The sequence below is a fragment of the Hippopotamus amphibius genome, chromosome 14, assembly GCF_030028045.1.
Source record: "Hippopotamus amphibius kiboko isolate mHipAmp2 chromosome 14, mHipAmp2.hap2, whole genome shotgun sequence".
Taxonomy (NCBI): Eukaryota; Metazoa; Chordata; class Mammalia; order Artiodactyla; family Hippopotamidae; genus Hippopotamus; species Hippopotamus amphibius.
The window spans coordinates 15,738,938-15,753,936 of record NC_080199.1 but is presented as its reverse complement, the minus strand read 5'-3'; the positions used below and the strand labels follow the sequence as shown (position 1 = coordinate 15,753,936).

The window sequence follows — 14,999 nt, the reverse complement described above, 5'->3', positions numbered from 1 at the left end:
GCAAGGAAGGGATGTTTATTGCACCCAAGAATCTTCTGTTTCCTTCTTCAGATGTTGGGTTTTTGCTTAGACACGATTTTTGTCTTCTACCAGCTTCTATAAAGAGTTTGAGACAGCTGGCAATAAAAGATTCACAAAAGTATATACATAGATACATGTAAATGCAAACCCGTACATTGTGTATATATATGTGTGTGTGTGTATCTTTCTAATATAATATCCAATCCACAATGAGGCTGGCTATAGTATGACCAACAAGTAGAAATAAAACTCTTAGAGACAGCCTCTTTGAATTGTTTCAGAATATAGAGGCGTGAAAGGAGCTAACCTAACTTGGGAGCTTCTGAGAGCATTATGTGACTTTAATGGGTCCCCAAGGAAAAGGCATTGGCACAGCTCACATGTAGCCCTTTGTTTTGATCTTACCCCTGCTTTCCAGGCAATCTGCTGGGCTAGGTTAAAAGGCCCTCTCCTGAGGAGAGCCAGATTATTGAATCCGGTGGATATTGTCCAATCAAATGTGAATCTGCTATAACACTATAATTTAGATTTTCTCCTAATTGACATTTCAGCAGGATTTTTTTCCTGATAACCAAAGATGGCAAGCCGAGTGGCTTTATTTAAGGCTAGGCATAGAAGGAGCTGGAAGAATCCCTTCCCATGAGCATGAAGGGTGTAGAAGGGCAGGATGCATCAGTTAATCCAGTGGCTATAGCTGTTTATCTGTGGGTATAATAGGAGGGAGGTCAGACAGCTCTATTTTTCTCCACTTAAGACAGGAATTTGTTCTTCAGAATTCCATCCTCTTCACTTTGAGTTTTATATTGAAACCATGGCAGAGACGGGGAGAAATTGGAAAAGCACTCGTACATGGGTCTCCCTCCAGATAATGCAGTTTGGCTCACAAGGGGTCCTGGCCACAAAGTTCTGGAAGTTTCCTCCTCCTTCCAGGCTCCTCCTGACTGCAGCTGTGGCTCTGGGATTTCCTGAGTACAAACTGCTCCTGTCTTTCTCTATGACCTGCAGTACCTTCCTGGGAAAACTTAGGACAACCACTTACCCTCCCAGCTTCATGTTTCCTACTGTAAATGGAAATGACAGTTCTTACTTTTCTCACTCACAAGATGGTTGTGAGGATCCTCTGAGAAAACTGATCTGGAAGATAACCCGCATCTCTGTGATACAGACATTACCCCCACTAACCCATCCCTCAGAGATGCACTGGGGCCAGCTGCCCCAGGTGACAAGGTGGGGAAGGCCCTGGGCTGGCGAGCACGGGATGCAGGCGCTGGTGCTGAGAGGACACAGAACAGCAGGTGTTAACTCAGACAAGCATCTCAACCCTCCCAGCCTGGCTCCTTTTCCATCAACTGCGATTACTGCCTGCAAATTATTCATGGCACTTGATCTGTTTGCTACACCAGCCTGTGAAATTCAGTTGTAAGTTTCTTCTTAGAATCCTTAAAACAGTGTTCACATATTCTTCCCTGTGTTTCTCCAGCACTCTGTGCCTTGTGCAGATCTTCATGGATTTGCATCCCAGACTGTAAACTTCTGAGACCTTGGCCCAGGCCCTGTGAATGGGCACGGCCCCACCACCCCACCCCATTTCCATAGCAGGCGGACAGCAAGTGTTGATTGCATTCCTGTCACCTGAAGCTGTACACCATGAGATCATACTTTTCCTGATAATGATGGATACTTAAATCAGCATCATCCAGTGCCTTGGGTTGCTATTCTACCTGCTGTCTTTTTAGGCCAAGATCATTTCCAAGATAAAATCACCTCATGGGATGAAGTGATGGCTAAGTGAATATTCATGGACCTTTTAGCACAGTGCCTTCCATACAGTAAACACCTGGGAAATGGCATCTGTTGTTATAATCATTAGCCTTTGAAATGGACATTTTAAATACTTGGCATAATGTTAAAGTTAGCTGTATGTTGAGAGTAGGCTTAAATATGTCATAATGGCTCATAACCTGGGCTCTCCAGCTCCATGACTTATGCTTTGCAGTCTTGATCAAGTTGCTTTTCCTCTTCCTGTGCCTCAGTGTCTCCATCTGTAAAATGAGATAACACTATTACTCAATACGTGAGGATCAAATGAGTTGACACATGTGACGTATTGAATGTACAGCCCTATACACAGTCAGAACTCAGTAAATATTAACTATGGTTAGAAAACCAAAAAAGAAAGAGGAATTCCTACTTCCAAAGGTCAACATTTGAATTTTTTCCTGCTTTTCTGGACACTGAATGTGTAGTTAAACACTTCTTTATCCCTGCATGTGTAGCTGAGGCTTCTGGAGTCCTCATCTGTGAGGCCTGCTTGCTCTTCTCTCTAGTGACACCTACTGCCTCCTGATAGTTTGGGATCCAATTCCAACTCTGAGCCTCAAATATTCTCATCTGTTAAAAATAACAACACCTGCCTCATAGGGCTACTGAGTGTATCACAAGAGCTAATACCCAGAAACGTTTTATCAGTGTTGCCACGTGCAATAAATATCATGAGGCCACCTATAATTTTATTTCTTTGGATAGGAAAGCATTCCCTGCCATTCCAACATGTCTTTCAAGGAAAGAAATTTAATCCTAACAAAACAACCAAGTTTATCTTTGTAAAGAATCCTTGACAAGGGGACCTCTACCTATTTTTCCTGTTTCAGACATTTCTACTTGTGATTGGTTTGGCGGGCGTGATGGTGGCAGTGATTCCTTGGATTGTAATACCCCTGGTTCCCCTTGGCATCATTTTCTTTTTTCTTCGGCGATATTTCTTAGAGACGTCACGAGATGTCAAACGCCTGGAATGTGCAAGTGAGTACCGGGGCTCTCGGGTGGGGATGGGAATGCAGGCTGGCTTCCATTTATGCTGTAATTAACCAGGACCCTGAAATCCTGCAGACTCTGTCTTCTGGAATTTCTCACCAAGTCAATATTAGGTAATTGAATATTATGGCCACTGTGAGTCAGTGTGACCCTTAAGGCAAATGCAGCTGGTGGTGGGTTAGCTGCAGCTTTGCATTTTAGCACAAGGAGGACGAACATGAGCACCATGAGGACAGGGACCCCTTCAGTCTGGTTCATGACATACTTCCTCACACAGAGCAGCCACTCAGTAAACATTTTTCTAAAAACAAATATTTCCTCATGTTGGAACTAATGTAGAAGGAAAATAGGGGATTTTGCTTCCTCTGAAATTACTAGAAATGTCAAGGAAAGGAAAAGATTGGGAAAAGGAAAGGAGGCATCAGGAAATATATGTCAGAAGTAATATATTCGAAAAATTAATTCTTTCACATGTTCAAAGATGGCAGTTAAGTTGCAGCTGTTAAATGTTTTGAAAAGATAAGCCCTGTTAGTTTCAGGGTTGCTCTCTATCATCACCAGTATTTGGGGTGATGCCACACTGTTTGTGGTCCCCCCTCCCCAAAGCTGTTCATATAAATGGTGTGGAAAATAATCCCCTTAGGAGGACACAGGAGGGGGAATCTGTTCAGTACGCATTTAGTCTGTTACTCCATTCAACTTCCTAGTTTTAGAATAACAAGGAACACATTTTATGATTAATTATTCTATTCTACAGGTAATCAGAGAGAGCAAAATAATTCAAAGCTTATCTCATGAATGCACAAACATTTCATCAGTATTAAAACAAAAAAATCAAAAGGAAAGTAGAATTGTTATCTAATTTTTAAGAAGGTATAAGGACAATAACCAAAGAGGAAGGAAGGAAGACGTTTGTATTAGAAACCCCAGCCATGGGTAGTTATGGCATGTTAATACCAACTTACCCTTCCAGAAACCAAGCCAAGAAGAGAAGCGTGTTGATCCCATGGTTCTTCATAGCCACTAAGTGGAAAAAAAAATCTCAATTCATCAAGACAAAGGAGCTTTTTTTTTGTTGTGGCATTTGTGCTTTTTTGTTTTTTTGTTTTAAATAATTAACACTTAAGAGGCATTTATCCTAAGTATTTGCATAAAGGATAGTGGGTATCATTTTCATAAAAGTTGTAGAAAAGATTTCCAGTCATTAAGAAAACCAGCTAAACTCCTGTGAGGTCTGGTTTTGTGAGGTGTTTGGATGGATGGCAGAGCAGTAGAGTCTAGGTGTGTGTGATGCTCTATGGATGTGACTTGGTAGGATGGTAGGACCTGGGGAGGCAGAAGAGGAAGTGATGAGCTCCATCCAGTCTTCCGTGTAGACAAGGCTTCAGATGATTTATGATTTGAGGCCACTCATGAATGGAGTCATTCAATAGTCTTATTGCAAAGCAGGTCTCTAGTACATTCAAAGAGGGGCTGTTCCAGAAGGAATGCTTGACAGGGATCTTTGCCTGGGGTGAGGGCCACTTCCGTCCATATGGAAGTGGAGAGAAAGGCACCTCCTGAGGCTTTTTTTAAGAAGCAGTACAGGATTTTCTCAGTGTTTGACCTGGAGAGTCTGAGAACTTTGGCATGATCCCTGTGGAATATTGGAAAATTTTTTTTTTTTGCATTTTAGCAGGCTGCAACAGTGTTCGACAATAAATTCAACCCAGATACTCCCTTCTCCATACCCCAGATAACCAAATGTGGTGCCCAGTTGATTAGAGCTGTTTATATTTTCTCTCTAGGTGGTGGGTATGTGCCATAAACAGTAACACTGCCATTTTCTCTGTGCAGTCACCAATAGTGTGTCTTAAGGCCACTGCTGGAGCCACCAGCAAAAAGGACTCCTGACTGCTGTGGCCAGAAGGCATAAACCTGCTTCATCCTTGTGCTCTGAAGGACTACTGAAGTCCCAAGGTTTATTTTTAGATCCTCCTGCCTAGCTGCCTCTGGAACCTTAGGTTAACTTTTGTCATCTTAATGACAGATCCATAGCTGATTACAATTTTTTTTTTTTTTTGCACATTTTTGCTAAAGTACACATGGCCATGGACAGTCAAGGAGCAGTGCATAAAACCAGGATGGCATTTGATTGCCTTTCTCTAGCCAGCTCTATTCATTTGGCAGTGCCTGAATGATGAAGCCATGTCCAAATTCTGCCTGAAAGGCTGCTGTGATCAACTAGCAATGTCTGCCATGGGCATTGTTAGGAGAGGGTTAGCACGTGTGCCAGCTGTATTCAGGCCATAGACCCTCAAGTCTGCTGTTTTAAGGGGTTCTCATGACAGATTCCTAGGGACTTTGTTCAACCTATGGTACTTAAGAAGATATGTAGTAATGGCTAAGGCTGTTGGATGTTAGCTGAGTTAAGATTTTGGAGTTTTCTAAACATAAATAACAAAGTCTGAAGAAAAATGCATTTAATCACACATGGGCATCCTTATTATATTATTCTCCCTCTAAGACACTGCAATATGTGATTAAAAGCACAGTCTTGGGAATAAGATAGAGTTGGGTCTGACACCCAGCCCTTCCATTTAGCTGGGTTAATTTACTTAATCTTGAACAGTGCTCTTAATCCCTCAGTCTCTGGGGTTCCCATGAGGATTTTTGAGTCAGTGCTTATAAAGTACTTGCTGGCCACTACCAAAGACATAGAACCTTGAACATGAGAGAATTAACATATTAACAACTAGCAGGTCTCAGGTAGCATGAATGATCATCTGCAACAAGACTTCACCCCGGGGTCCTAGCATGCAGTTCCCTGCCCTCCCCCTGCCAGGGATGATCTACAGTCCTTAAGGAGTATGTCCCTGGAATCCTCAGGATTGTGGAAAACGCAGCTGTCAATCATGTAAAATGTAGGGTTACACGTGTCTGTGACTGTGGACTGATGCCATGGCTGGTACATAGTCTGCTTCAGGACAGCGAGCTCAGTCTTTGTGGGAAGAGGATGTTACCTTGCACAACATAACACCAGAGCCTCGACATCCCCTCTCCCTCTGCACTAGCTCATTTTCTTTGCAGACCCTCCATTTTACTCATCCTGGCATCCTGCTCAGCCCTAAGTGGGGTTTGAAAGAGACAGGATGGCTTTTCACAGGTCTGCATTCCAGCTGGACTGCTGTAACTCTTGGGCATGAGGTGAGGTAGCTGATGGGGTGTTTGGGTTCCCTGGTGTTCAAGGCTGAGGTGACACCTGATTTCTAAAGTCAACCTCACCCCCCATCCCTGCTGGAGAGAATCACCTTCAGCTTTGATCTCCTGATGAGGGAAGCAGGTGAGGGTGGCCAAGCTGAAGAGTTTCATTCCAGGGCTCTCCCTGGGCAGACAGCCATGTCTACTTCCTTCCCAGAAGCCTTGTCGGTGATGAATGGTGTTGACATCAGAACATTTGCTCTGAAGTGAGAGCCTGTTTCTAGCCAGTCTTCTGTGCTCTCTGAAGCTGGACTCTTGGCATCTTCCTGGCAGGTTAATGGGCCCTGGAATTCACCTGTGTCATCCCTGTGAGCACCCTGCTTCCAGATTGAGTCCTGGGGTTGGGTTGGAACACCTGCTGGGCTGCAGAAAAGGCCTGTACAGAGCTCCCAGCCTTTCTTATCTGGAGCATGAGCTCAATCTGTGTTCATGTTGCTGTCTTATAAGTGCAAAGTTATAGGAAGATAAAATAAAAAGTTACTCAATGGAGTGAAGAGAGAGCAATGCGGATGCTGGAATAAGAACACAGACATAGAACTGGATGGTTGAAAGCACCACCGAATCATTTTCAGGTCTTTTCCTAAATGAAGTAAAGGGGGAAATGTTAGATTATGTCCCAGTTCAGAGAAGGTTTTTTCCTTACAGCAGTATCACAGGTGAAGGCCCCTAACAGTTAAGGTTCCCATTCAGATATTCCAGGTGGAAAGAGCCCCAGAGCTGCGTGGATGTTCCGCTGGTCCACAGCCCAGGCTGTCCTCCCACAGCCCAGGACTTCCCACCGTCTCTGAGCCCCAGTGTCTCACAGGAGGAAGCCTGCTCCTTCCTTGGTTGTAGAACCAGGGACACTAAGCATAAGAGGAGGTTCTGTGTCTTTTCCCATTTGTATCCCAGGCCTCCTCCCCCCACACACACCTGCAGTGCCCGTGTGCACGTCGGTACTGACTTAACTGTTACCCAGACAGGCATTCGGATGCCAGGCTAAAGAGTCAGCCCCTGAGAATGATTTGGAGTTTTCCCCCTTGATTCTTTTCCCCCATCAGTTTATAAAGTCTCTGTAGCCTCCTGCAAGATAAATCACCTTAACTTCCCCTAAACACCCACATTTTACTAACACGTCTTCCCTAGGAGACGCACAGGTAACAAAGTGATGTCAGTATTTCCTGCTGATAAAGCACAAGTTATTACTCATCCCAGACAGAGGTCACAGGTTCACAGTTAGCCCCTGACAATAGCATGTTACAGCCTCTTTCACTGTGAAGAATGAAAACTATAAGGTCCTCCCTGCCCAGCAGCCTGCAGCCCACCTGTCCCTTGATGTGCAGGAGCCTGACCCTGTGCTTGTTGTCAGTGTGCTCCTAGAGAAGATGGCAGGAAATGAACGGCCAGTCATGTGCCACCAGGCCCCAAACTGACATGAAGTCACTCAAAAGGGAATGGTGGGACTTCCTAGGTAGCTCAGTGGGTAAGAATCTGCCTGCCAATGCAGGGGAAGCAGGATCGAGCCCTGCCCCAGGAAGATACCACAGGCCGCGGAGCAACTAAGCCCGTGTGCCACAACTATTGAGCCTGTGCTCTAGAGCCCGTGAGCCACAACTATTGAGACCATGTGCCTAGAGCCCGTGCTCTGCAACGAAAAAGGCCACTGCAATGAGAAGCCCATGCACCGCAACGAAGAGTAGCCCCTGCTCGCCACAACTAGAGAAAGACTGTGTGCAGCAACGAAGACCCAATACAGCCAATAAAATTAATAAGTAAATAAATAAAAATTAAAAAAAAAAAAGGAATGGCCACTAAGGCCACAGTCAGATTCTAAAAGAGTGATATCAATGTCACATGCCATAGTGACCTCCAAACACCTCAAGTATCCAGCAGGCAGTTATAAAAACATCCATCAGGTTCCCAGAGCAAAAGTCAAGACTATTCAAAGACCCCTTGGCTGCTCAGGTCCTGTGGACACAAGGGCAATGCAGTACCAGGTGCTCTGTGACCCACAAAGAAGCTCTTGGCACAGGTGCAGGGTAAGTCCCAGGATGCAGGGAGATGGCCAACTGTCCATTCACCTTACTTATCTTGCCCCTGTCGTGTGCCTGGCACTGTTCTAGTTTGGGGGATATACTGACTTTATCCCAGCCCTTAGGTTATTAATCTAAGGTGCAGACAACACAGAGACAACTCATCAAAATTCAGTGTGGTGAGGACTCTCACAGAGAATTAAATTTTAAAATGCTACTGACTCAAAAATTAGTAGACAATATTTAGCCATGAAAAAGAATGAAATGTTGCCATTTGCAACAACATAAATGGACCTAGAGAATATTATTCTTATTAAAGTAATTCAGAGAAAGGCAAATACTTTGACATCACTTATATATGGAGTCTAAAAAGTAATACAAATGAGTCTATATACAAAACAGAAACAGACTCACAGACATAGAAAACCAACCTATGGTTACCAAAGAGGGCAGGGAAGGAGGGAGGAACAAATTAGGAGTATGGGATTAACAGGTACGCACTACTATACATAGAATAGGTAAGGAACAAGGACTGACTATATAGTACTGGGAATTTTATTCAATATCTTATAATAACCTATAATGAAACATAATCAGGAAAAATAACTGAATCACTATGCTATATACCTGAACTAACACATTACAGCAAATCAACTATACTTCAGTATATTTTTAAAAAATTAGTGAACAATTTCCAGCTGGAGGGATGTCAGAGAAGAATCTGGAGGGAAGCATGTTTGAGGAGGACCTTGATGAATGAATTAGTAAAGAATTTCTTTATCTTCATCTAGCTGTGTTTTGAATTTGGTCAAATATGGGTTCAGAGAGAATCTTTCATTTCCAGGTCATTAAAGTGAAGCTTGGTGTGAGCAGGAGTTGGAGTGTTCACATGGAGGGTCCTCTCCAGAAGGGGTGTCATCCCTCCTCCCCCAGGCAGCCCACCAGGAAGCCCTGGGTGTGCCCTTTGGCAGGACGTGCAGCCACAGAGCATGGGAGGCAGTTGGTTTCCTTGCATCCAGCCTCCCTGACCTTCTCTGTTGTTTGTCTATCTCTGCTTCCACAGCACGGAGCCTGGTATTTTCCCACTTAGCATCTTCTTTCCAGGGACTCTGGACCATCCGGGCGTACAAAGCTGAACAGAGGTTTCAGGAACTGTTTGACGCACACCAGGATTTGCATTCAGGTCTGTAAGTTTCTGAAAATGATTTCAAAGGATGCGATGTGCTGCCTTCTGAGACCTGACCTCCCTCTCAGGTGGCCTTGCTGGCCTGCACCTCTCTCTGTGCTGCCCTATGTCCCCCTCTGCACACCTGCCTCCCCCGCCCCTTCCTCTCAGCATCCCCTCTGTGCTCCCTTCTTCCCCTGTCACACCCCTGCTTTTCTCCCCTGAGCGGATTGCATCGTCCTTCCATTATGGTGCCTTGTGGCTTTCTAGCTCTTTAGGGCAGGAGTCAGCAAACTTTTTTTTGCAAAGATCCAGATAGTAAATATTTTAGGCTTTGGGTGCCGTACTGTCTCTGTTGTAACTTTTCAACTTTCCTGTCGTAGCACAAAGATAGGCAAAGGTAATATATCAACAAATGACCAAGGCTGTGTTCCAGTAAAAGTTTATTCACAAAACCAGATGGTGACTGTTCTTGGCCCACAGGCTGTAGTTTGCTGACTCTCTTTTCAGAGCATGCACGACGGCAGAAATGATTGAAGAAAATATTTTCCTTAAGGTCAAATTTGCCGCCCATGTGATATGTATTATTCTTTGTATCAGTGAAGGCTTCTCTAGGTAGAAATTTCAGAATTTCCTCTGTCTATAAAATCCTGGCCCAACTATCCAGTCGTTATTGTATTTTGAAGATAAAGTGGCATCTTGAAAGCCGCATGCAGATCCTGTTAGCTGGTGGTCATTTAGACACTGGCTCCTAAAATAAACACTGTGCAGGGCCCTGCAGTAAGTGCAGAAGGTGCTGGAACAGAGTGTGAGCTGAGAACAGGGAACAGGGAACAGCGTAGGAGAACATGTGAGAGGATGAGCCTCACGGTGAGGCCCAGCACGCAGGAAACGTACCAGTGAGACCGCTTTTCTGTGTTCTTTATTATGATTGTATTTCTCTTTATAACCTGTGGGTTAAATTTTTCAGTGCGTGATTCCCACAAGGCCCCTGGACTGAGTCTTGTGTGTCCCATACGTTGTCAAATCCTAGCTTTCTGGAATCTTCAGGTTCCTTGGTGTGTAACTTTGCTGTCCTACATTGTGTACACATCTTCTGTAGCTCAACTGAGCAAAATGCTCTCCCTCATTAGAAGCAGCTAACATGTTTTTTTTTTTTAACTTATTATGCTTATCACGGTTCACAAATCCAGAGGCTTGGTTCCTGCTTTTGACCACGTCCCGATGGCTCGCCGTGCGTCTGGATGTCATCTGTGCCATCTTTGTCACTGTTGTTGCCTTTGTGTCCCTGATTCTGGCAAAAAGTAAGTACAGATGTGAATATTTGTGGTATGCTTACAGTTTATAGCTTTATTTACAGTTATTAAATTAAACTCTTGCCATCTTGTCTAATGTATACTATTTGGTTCTAATGAATTATATTAAAACACATAGTGTGTGAATCCACAGTGTGGTCCATATGAAGTCATTTGTATCTTGACGAGACCTTTTATCTTTTTATCTGTCTTTGAATGGGTTGAGGTCTATGCAACATTAGCAAGCTGACCTTCTGAGCATTCCAGGTAGTGTTCTGTAGTTGGGAGGAGAGAACAAAGTTTACCAGTAAGCTTTCTGTCCAGCTCAGCATTTTAGGTGTTAGCTGTAGAGCTACTCGGATCTCTTGATTGTAGGTATTGAGGTGAGAAGGATTCTCTGTAGGAAAGAACACTGTCCTCACTGCTGAGTGGCTACCAGATGAGCAGGGGTTGGTGTGTGTGCCATGAATTCACCATCCCTGACTATTCCATAGTAATAGCATTGAATTATATAGTCTTTAATAAGGAACAATGAGAGTAATATTTTAGATTCAAAACCATTGGCTCTTAGAACCCATTGCCTTGTTTTTTGTGGTTTCAACTGCAGCTACATTGGATGTAGTAAGTGAAATTACATAATTATTCTTGAAACCATAATCATGAAAGTCAGAATAATGACATTATTCCTCAGCTATATAATACTGGGATTAATAAATGCATTGAATAGTCTTTCTAAATTTATAGCAGTTTTTTCTTTTTCATTGTGTCATGGACTCAGTCAACAGATAGTAAAAGTATGTGTAATACTATCATTACATGCAAATGAATGAAATTTATAAATGAGTCTTCTTCATAAAGTGACAGAGGAGCTGGGTGAGGGGTTGAGAATGAGACTGACTTGATTCCCCTTCTTCTTCCTCATTTAGCTTTGAATCCTGGGCAGGTTGGCCTGGCACTGTCTCTCGCCCTCACGCTCATGGGGATGTTCCAGTGGTGCGTCAGGCAAAGTGTTGAAGTTGAAAATATGGTGATGTTTACCTTAACGTTCTTAGCCTTTTCAAGTCTCCTTTCCATTAAATGGCATAAAAGCAATTCTTATGTAAAATACCCAAACTATTATTTTTATATCATACCTAACAGTTTTTTACATCCTCCTCCATCTGTTTAAAGTTAATGTAAAATAAAAATATATGCATCTTTTTCTCAATCTTATGTTTGCCATGTCAGCAGTTTTCATATTCAGCACAAGCTGTATTCAAATATAATAAATGTCTCTGTAGAAGGGAAGTTTTGAAATCCTAGAGAGAATAGAAACTAATTTCTTTGGGATTTGTTTATCTTTGTTTCTTAATGGGTAATTTCTCATTTTTGCCAAAAGAAGAATTCAGTATTTTGAGGTTTGTTTATTTAATTAATAGATTCCTCCGCGCCCCGCCCCCCCATTTTAGCATTTATTCTTGTATATGTTGAACACCTGAATTTGCTGATGGCCCTTCTTTCTGGTAGGATAAGCTCCCTCTCAGAATGTGCTGTCAAAGGTGTCAAGTTAGGGTTGTTTAAAAGGCCTTAGTCAATGTGTAGATTATGCTCTCTTTTGAATATTTGCACCTTCTCCTAAAGGGAGAAAAACAATAAAAATGAAAAATGTTTCCATTTCATTCTTTGAATAGAGTAGAAAGTGGCTAATTATTAAAAGGAGTTTTGATGACTGTCCAGTTCTGCTCATCTAAAACAGATGGCCCTTCTGCAGTTGCACATTACTGATTGGTGTCCATAAATATTCTTTTCTTTGACAAAATTCTCTTTTTTTTAAAATTCAGATGTGAAAAGGGGATACATAAAATCTTAGCATTCATTTCTCTAATTCTTTTAGTTTTAATATAATGTTTAAGGAAGTAGCTGTAAGTGAAAGTGTTGCTATGATGAACAAGTTTGCAAATCATCAAAGGTCTCATCAATCTCCTACTTCTGTCCTTTGAGGATGCTAAGACCTGAGATATTCTTAACCACAGAAAAGCAGATATAAAGATATAAGAGCAGAATGTTTCATTTACAATCTCTGAACATCCAGAAACAAGACCCTCCATTCCTAGCTCATGTGATGTCATATGTGTTTCAGATGATTTCAGTAGAAAGGGGGATTGAATATACAGACATTGAGAAAGAAGCATCCTGGGAATACGAGTATCGTCCGCCACCGTTCTGGCCCAAAGAAGGAGAGGTTTTCTTTCGTATTATTAACTTCAAGTACAGCTTGGGTGGGCCTCTGGTATTGAAGGACCTGACAGCACTCATTAAACCAGAAGACAAGGTTTGTTTAAGCCATTGCCCTCTTTAAAAATCCAGCTAAAGATTTAGCACTGCATCTGCTTTTGGCTTCCTGGTCAGTGTGTCATAGGGGACTCTCTGTTTCTCTTGGATGCAGATTGGATCAGAGATATTGTAGGTGAAAATTTCTTGAAAACTGACCATGGACTGAGGATCCCAGCATTTCTTTCCCTGTGTTATGAGCTGCCTCATGGTGGCTGGTGGGCCCTGGAGCTTCTTAGAAATGCAGAATCTCAGGCCCACCCAGACCTCTTGACCCAGAATTGCATTTAAACAGGCCTCCCAGTAAAGTCATTGCTCTCCCATAGGCAATTTTTGATGACTGATTACCTGCGATTCCCAAGAAATGTCCTCTGACAGTTTGAAATTGAGCCCATGAATTACCCAAACCCCTCTTGTGTCTGAGCATGAGGCTCTAGAATGTTCTATGCCACGTACCCTACAGATTTACTTACGTTTATATTCTGCAAATCTTGCCTTTACCTTATAATCTAATTCTGTATGATTCCAGTGCATTTATTTGCATCTTTTCAGTGTAATCTGTCTTCATCACAGGCAGTTTTCGTCCTGCTGTCCAGCCTTCCCCTCACTAGACTCCTGCAGGGACTGAAGGTCTTTCAACATAGACTCAGCCCTACCTGGTCTCAGAGCCAGAGACAGCCCAGCATAGCTGTGTATGTGCGGCTTTTTTACCACCTGATGGAATCAAAAATTAGTCTTCCTGCCCCAAGCAGGGCTCTAGGTCTGTTTGGCCTATTTCCCAGGCCCCATGCACCCCACTTAGCTGCCGGTTTTTCTCCAGCCCAGCTGTGGGTGGTGGTTCTTCCTGCTGAGAGCCAGCTCACCTGACCTCAGGTACCCTCTTTGCTCAGAGATGTTGGCCCTCTTGTCCCATCTACCACTTTATTCGCACCCGTATCCATCTCATGCTTTAACTATCCTGCAATAGGATTTATATGGCAGGCCTGTTCTTTTAACTGCAACTACAGCTCTCCCCACTTTCTCTCTTCTGGTTAGACAGAGGGACACAATAAGGTGCCAGGCCATCCAGGTGAGGCCATCAGCAGAATGGAAAAGGAGTTGACACGCATGTGTTTGAGTCCTGTCCTGTAACTTACAGGCTCTGTTATTTCAGGCAGACTAATTAATCTTGCTAAGCCTCAGTCTTTTCTTTTGCAAAATAGAAGTGATAGGATCTAACCTCTGGGGTTGTTGAGCAACTTAAACAAGGTAAGACACTTAAAGCACCCAGCATGGAGACCAGCACAGAGTAACTGCCTGGACGAAGGTGGTTGTTATTTTCATAGTGTGTAAAATGACCTTAACCACTTACACTGCATAAATTGTTATCTGCCCCCATGAAAATGTGGGGTTGGCCATTTGTAATTGTATTTTTGGCTGTAGGATCCATCTGCAGTGACTGTCTCTGTCCAGCTTATCACATACCTAAACAATACGGTAATCACTTTTCCATAAATTTCTCCAGCTTCAGGTAAAAATCTCAGCTCCATACATAATGCCTCTTTGTCTCAGGACACCAGAGGTAATACAAATAGTACAAAGGCAAATCCAATACAGATCCTGCTGTCAACACATATAGTCCAGTTGAAAAAATAAGAAAAAGGCTATACTAGCTTTGTAAGATATAAGGAGGTCATCGTTTTTATGGAACTTCAGAAAAAGATGGTATCACATCCGTTAGGGTTGGGAGAAGTCCACATGAGGGGTCAGGTAGAGCATTTCCAAGGAATTAGGCACATGAGACAGACTTAGTGACCTGTGGTTTGGGTTTCAGCAGGTGGAAATGCATGTGAAAGGCATTTTGAGAGGTGGGACCAGCATAAGCAAAGGCAGGATACCCTGATTCTATGAATGAAGAAGGATCTGCAGAACATTCAGGGAAAAGAACTACCAGGTGTATAACACACACTTTCACGTTCAACCCTCACAACTACCTAGTAATCCCAAGGAACCTGACTTGTGGAGATGAAGGATGGAGAGGTTAGTGGGAACAGTCTATAGAGGAGACTTCCCAGGGTGGAGTGACAGGCACAGAGACATCCTTTGGGGGTTTAACCTGGAAAGTGAGTGCACGTGGACCAGAGTGGGCAGATGCAGGAAGCA

General features: G+C 43.2%; 1 protein-coding gene across 4 annotated transcripts in view; it reads left to right on the top strand.

Moving 5' to 3' along the window:
* The window catches only part of LOC130835846 (ATP-binding cassette sub-family C member 4-like), a 154,527-nt gene that overhangs the window by 93,859 nt on the left and 45,669 nt on the right, over positions 1–14,999 (top strand). For 3 of the 4 annotated variants that reach the window (XM_057707710.1, XM_057707711.1, XM_057707712.1), the window contains exons 21-25: positions 2,673–2,823; positions 9,151–9,270; positions 10,446–10,556; positions 11,474–11,574; positions 12,667–12,858. In XM_057707710.1, the coding sequence (XP_057563693.1) occupies positions 2,673–2,823; positions 9,151–9,270; positions 10,446–10,556; positions 11,474–11,574; positions 12,667–12,858 (675 nt within the window). Of the gene's footprint in view, positions 1–2,672; positions 2,824–9,150; positions 9,271–10,445; positions 10,557–11,473; positions 11,575–12,666; positions 12,859–14,999 lie in introns of those variants that run through there. The other variant, XR_009049054.1, reaches the window with a different exon arrangement.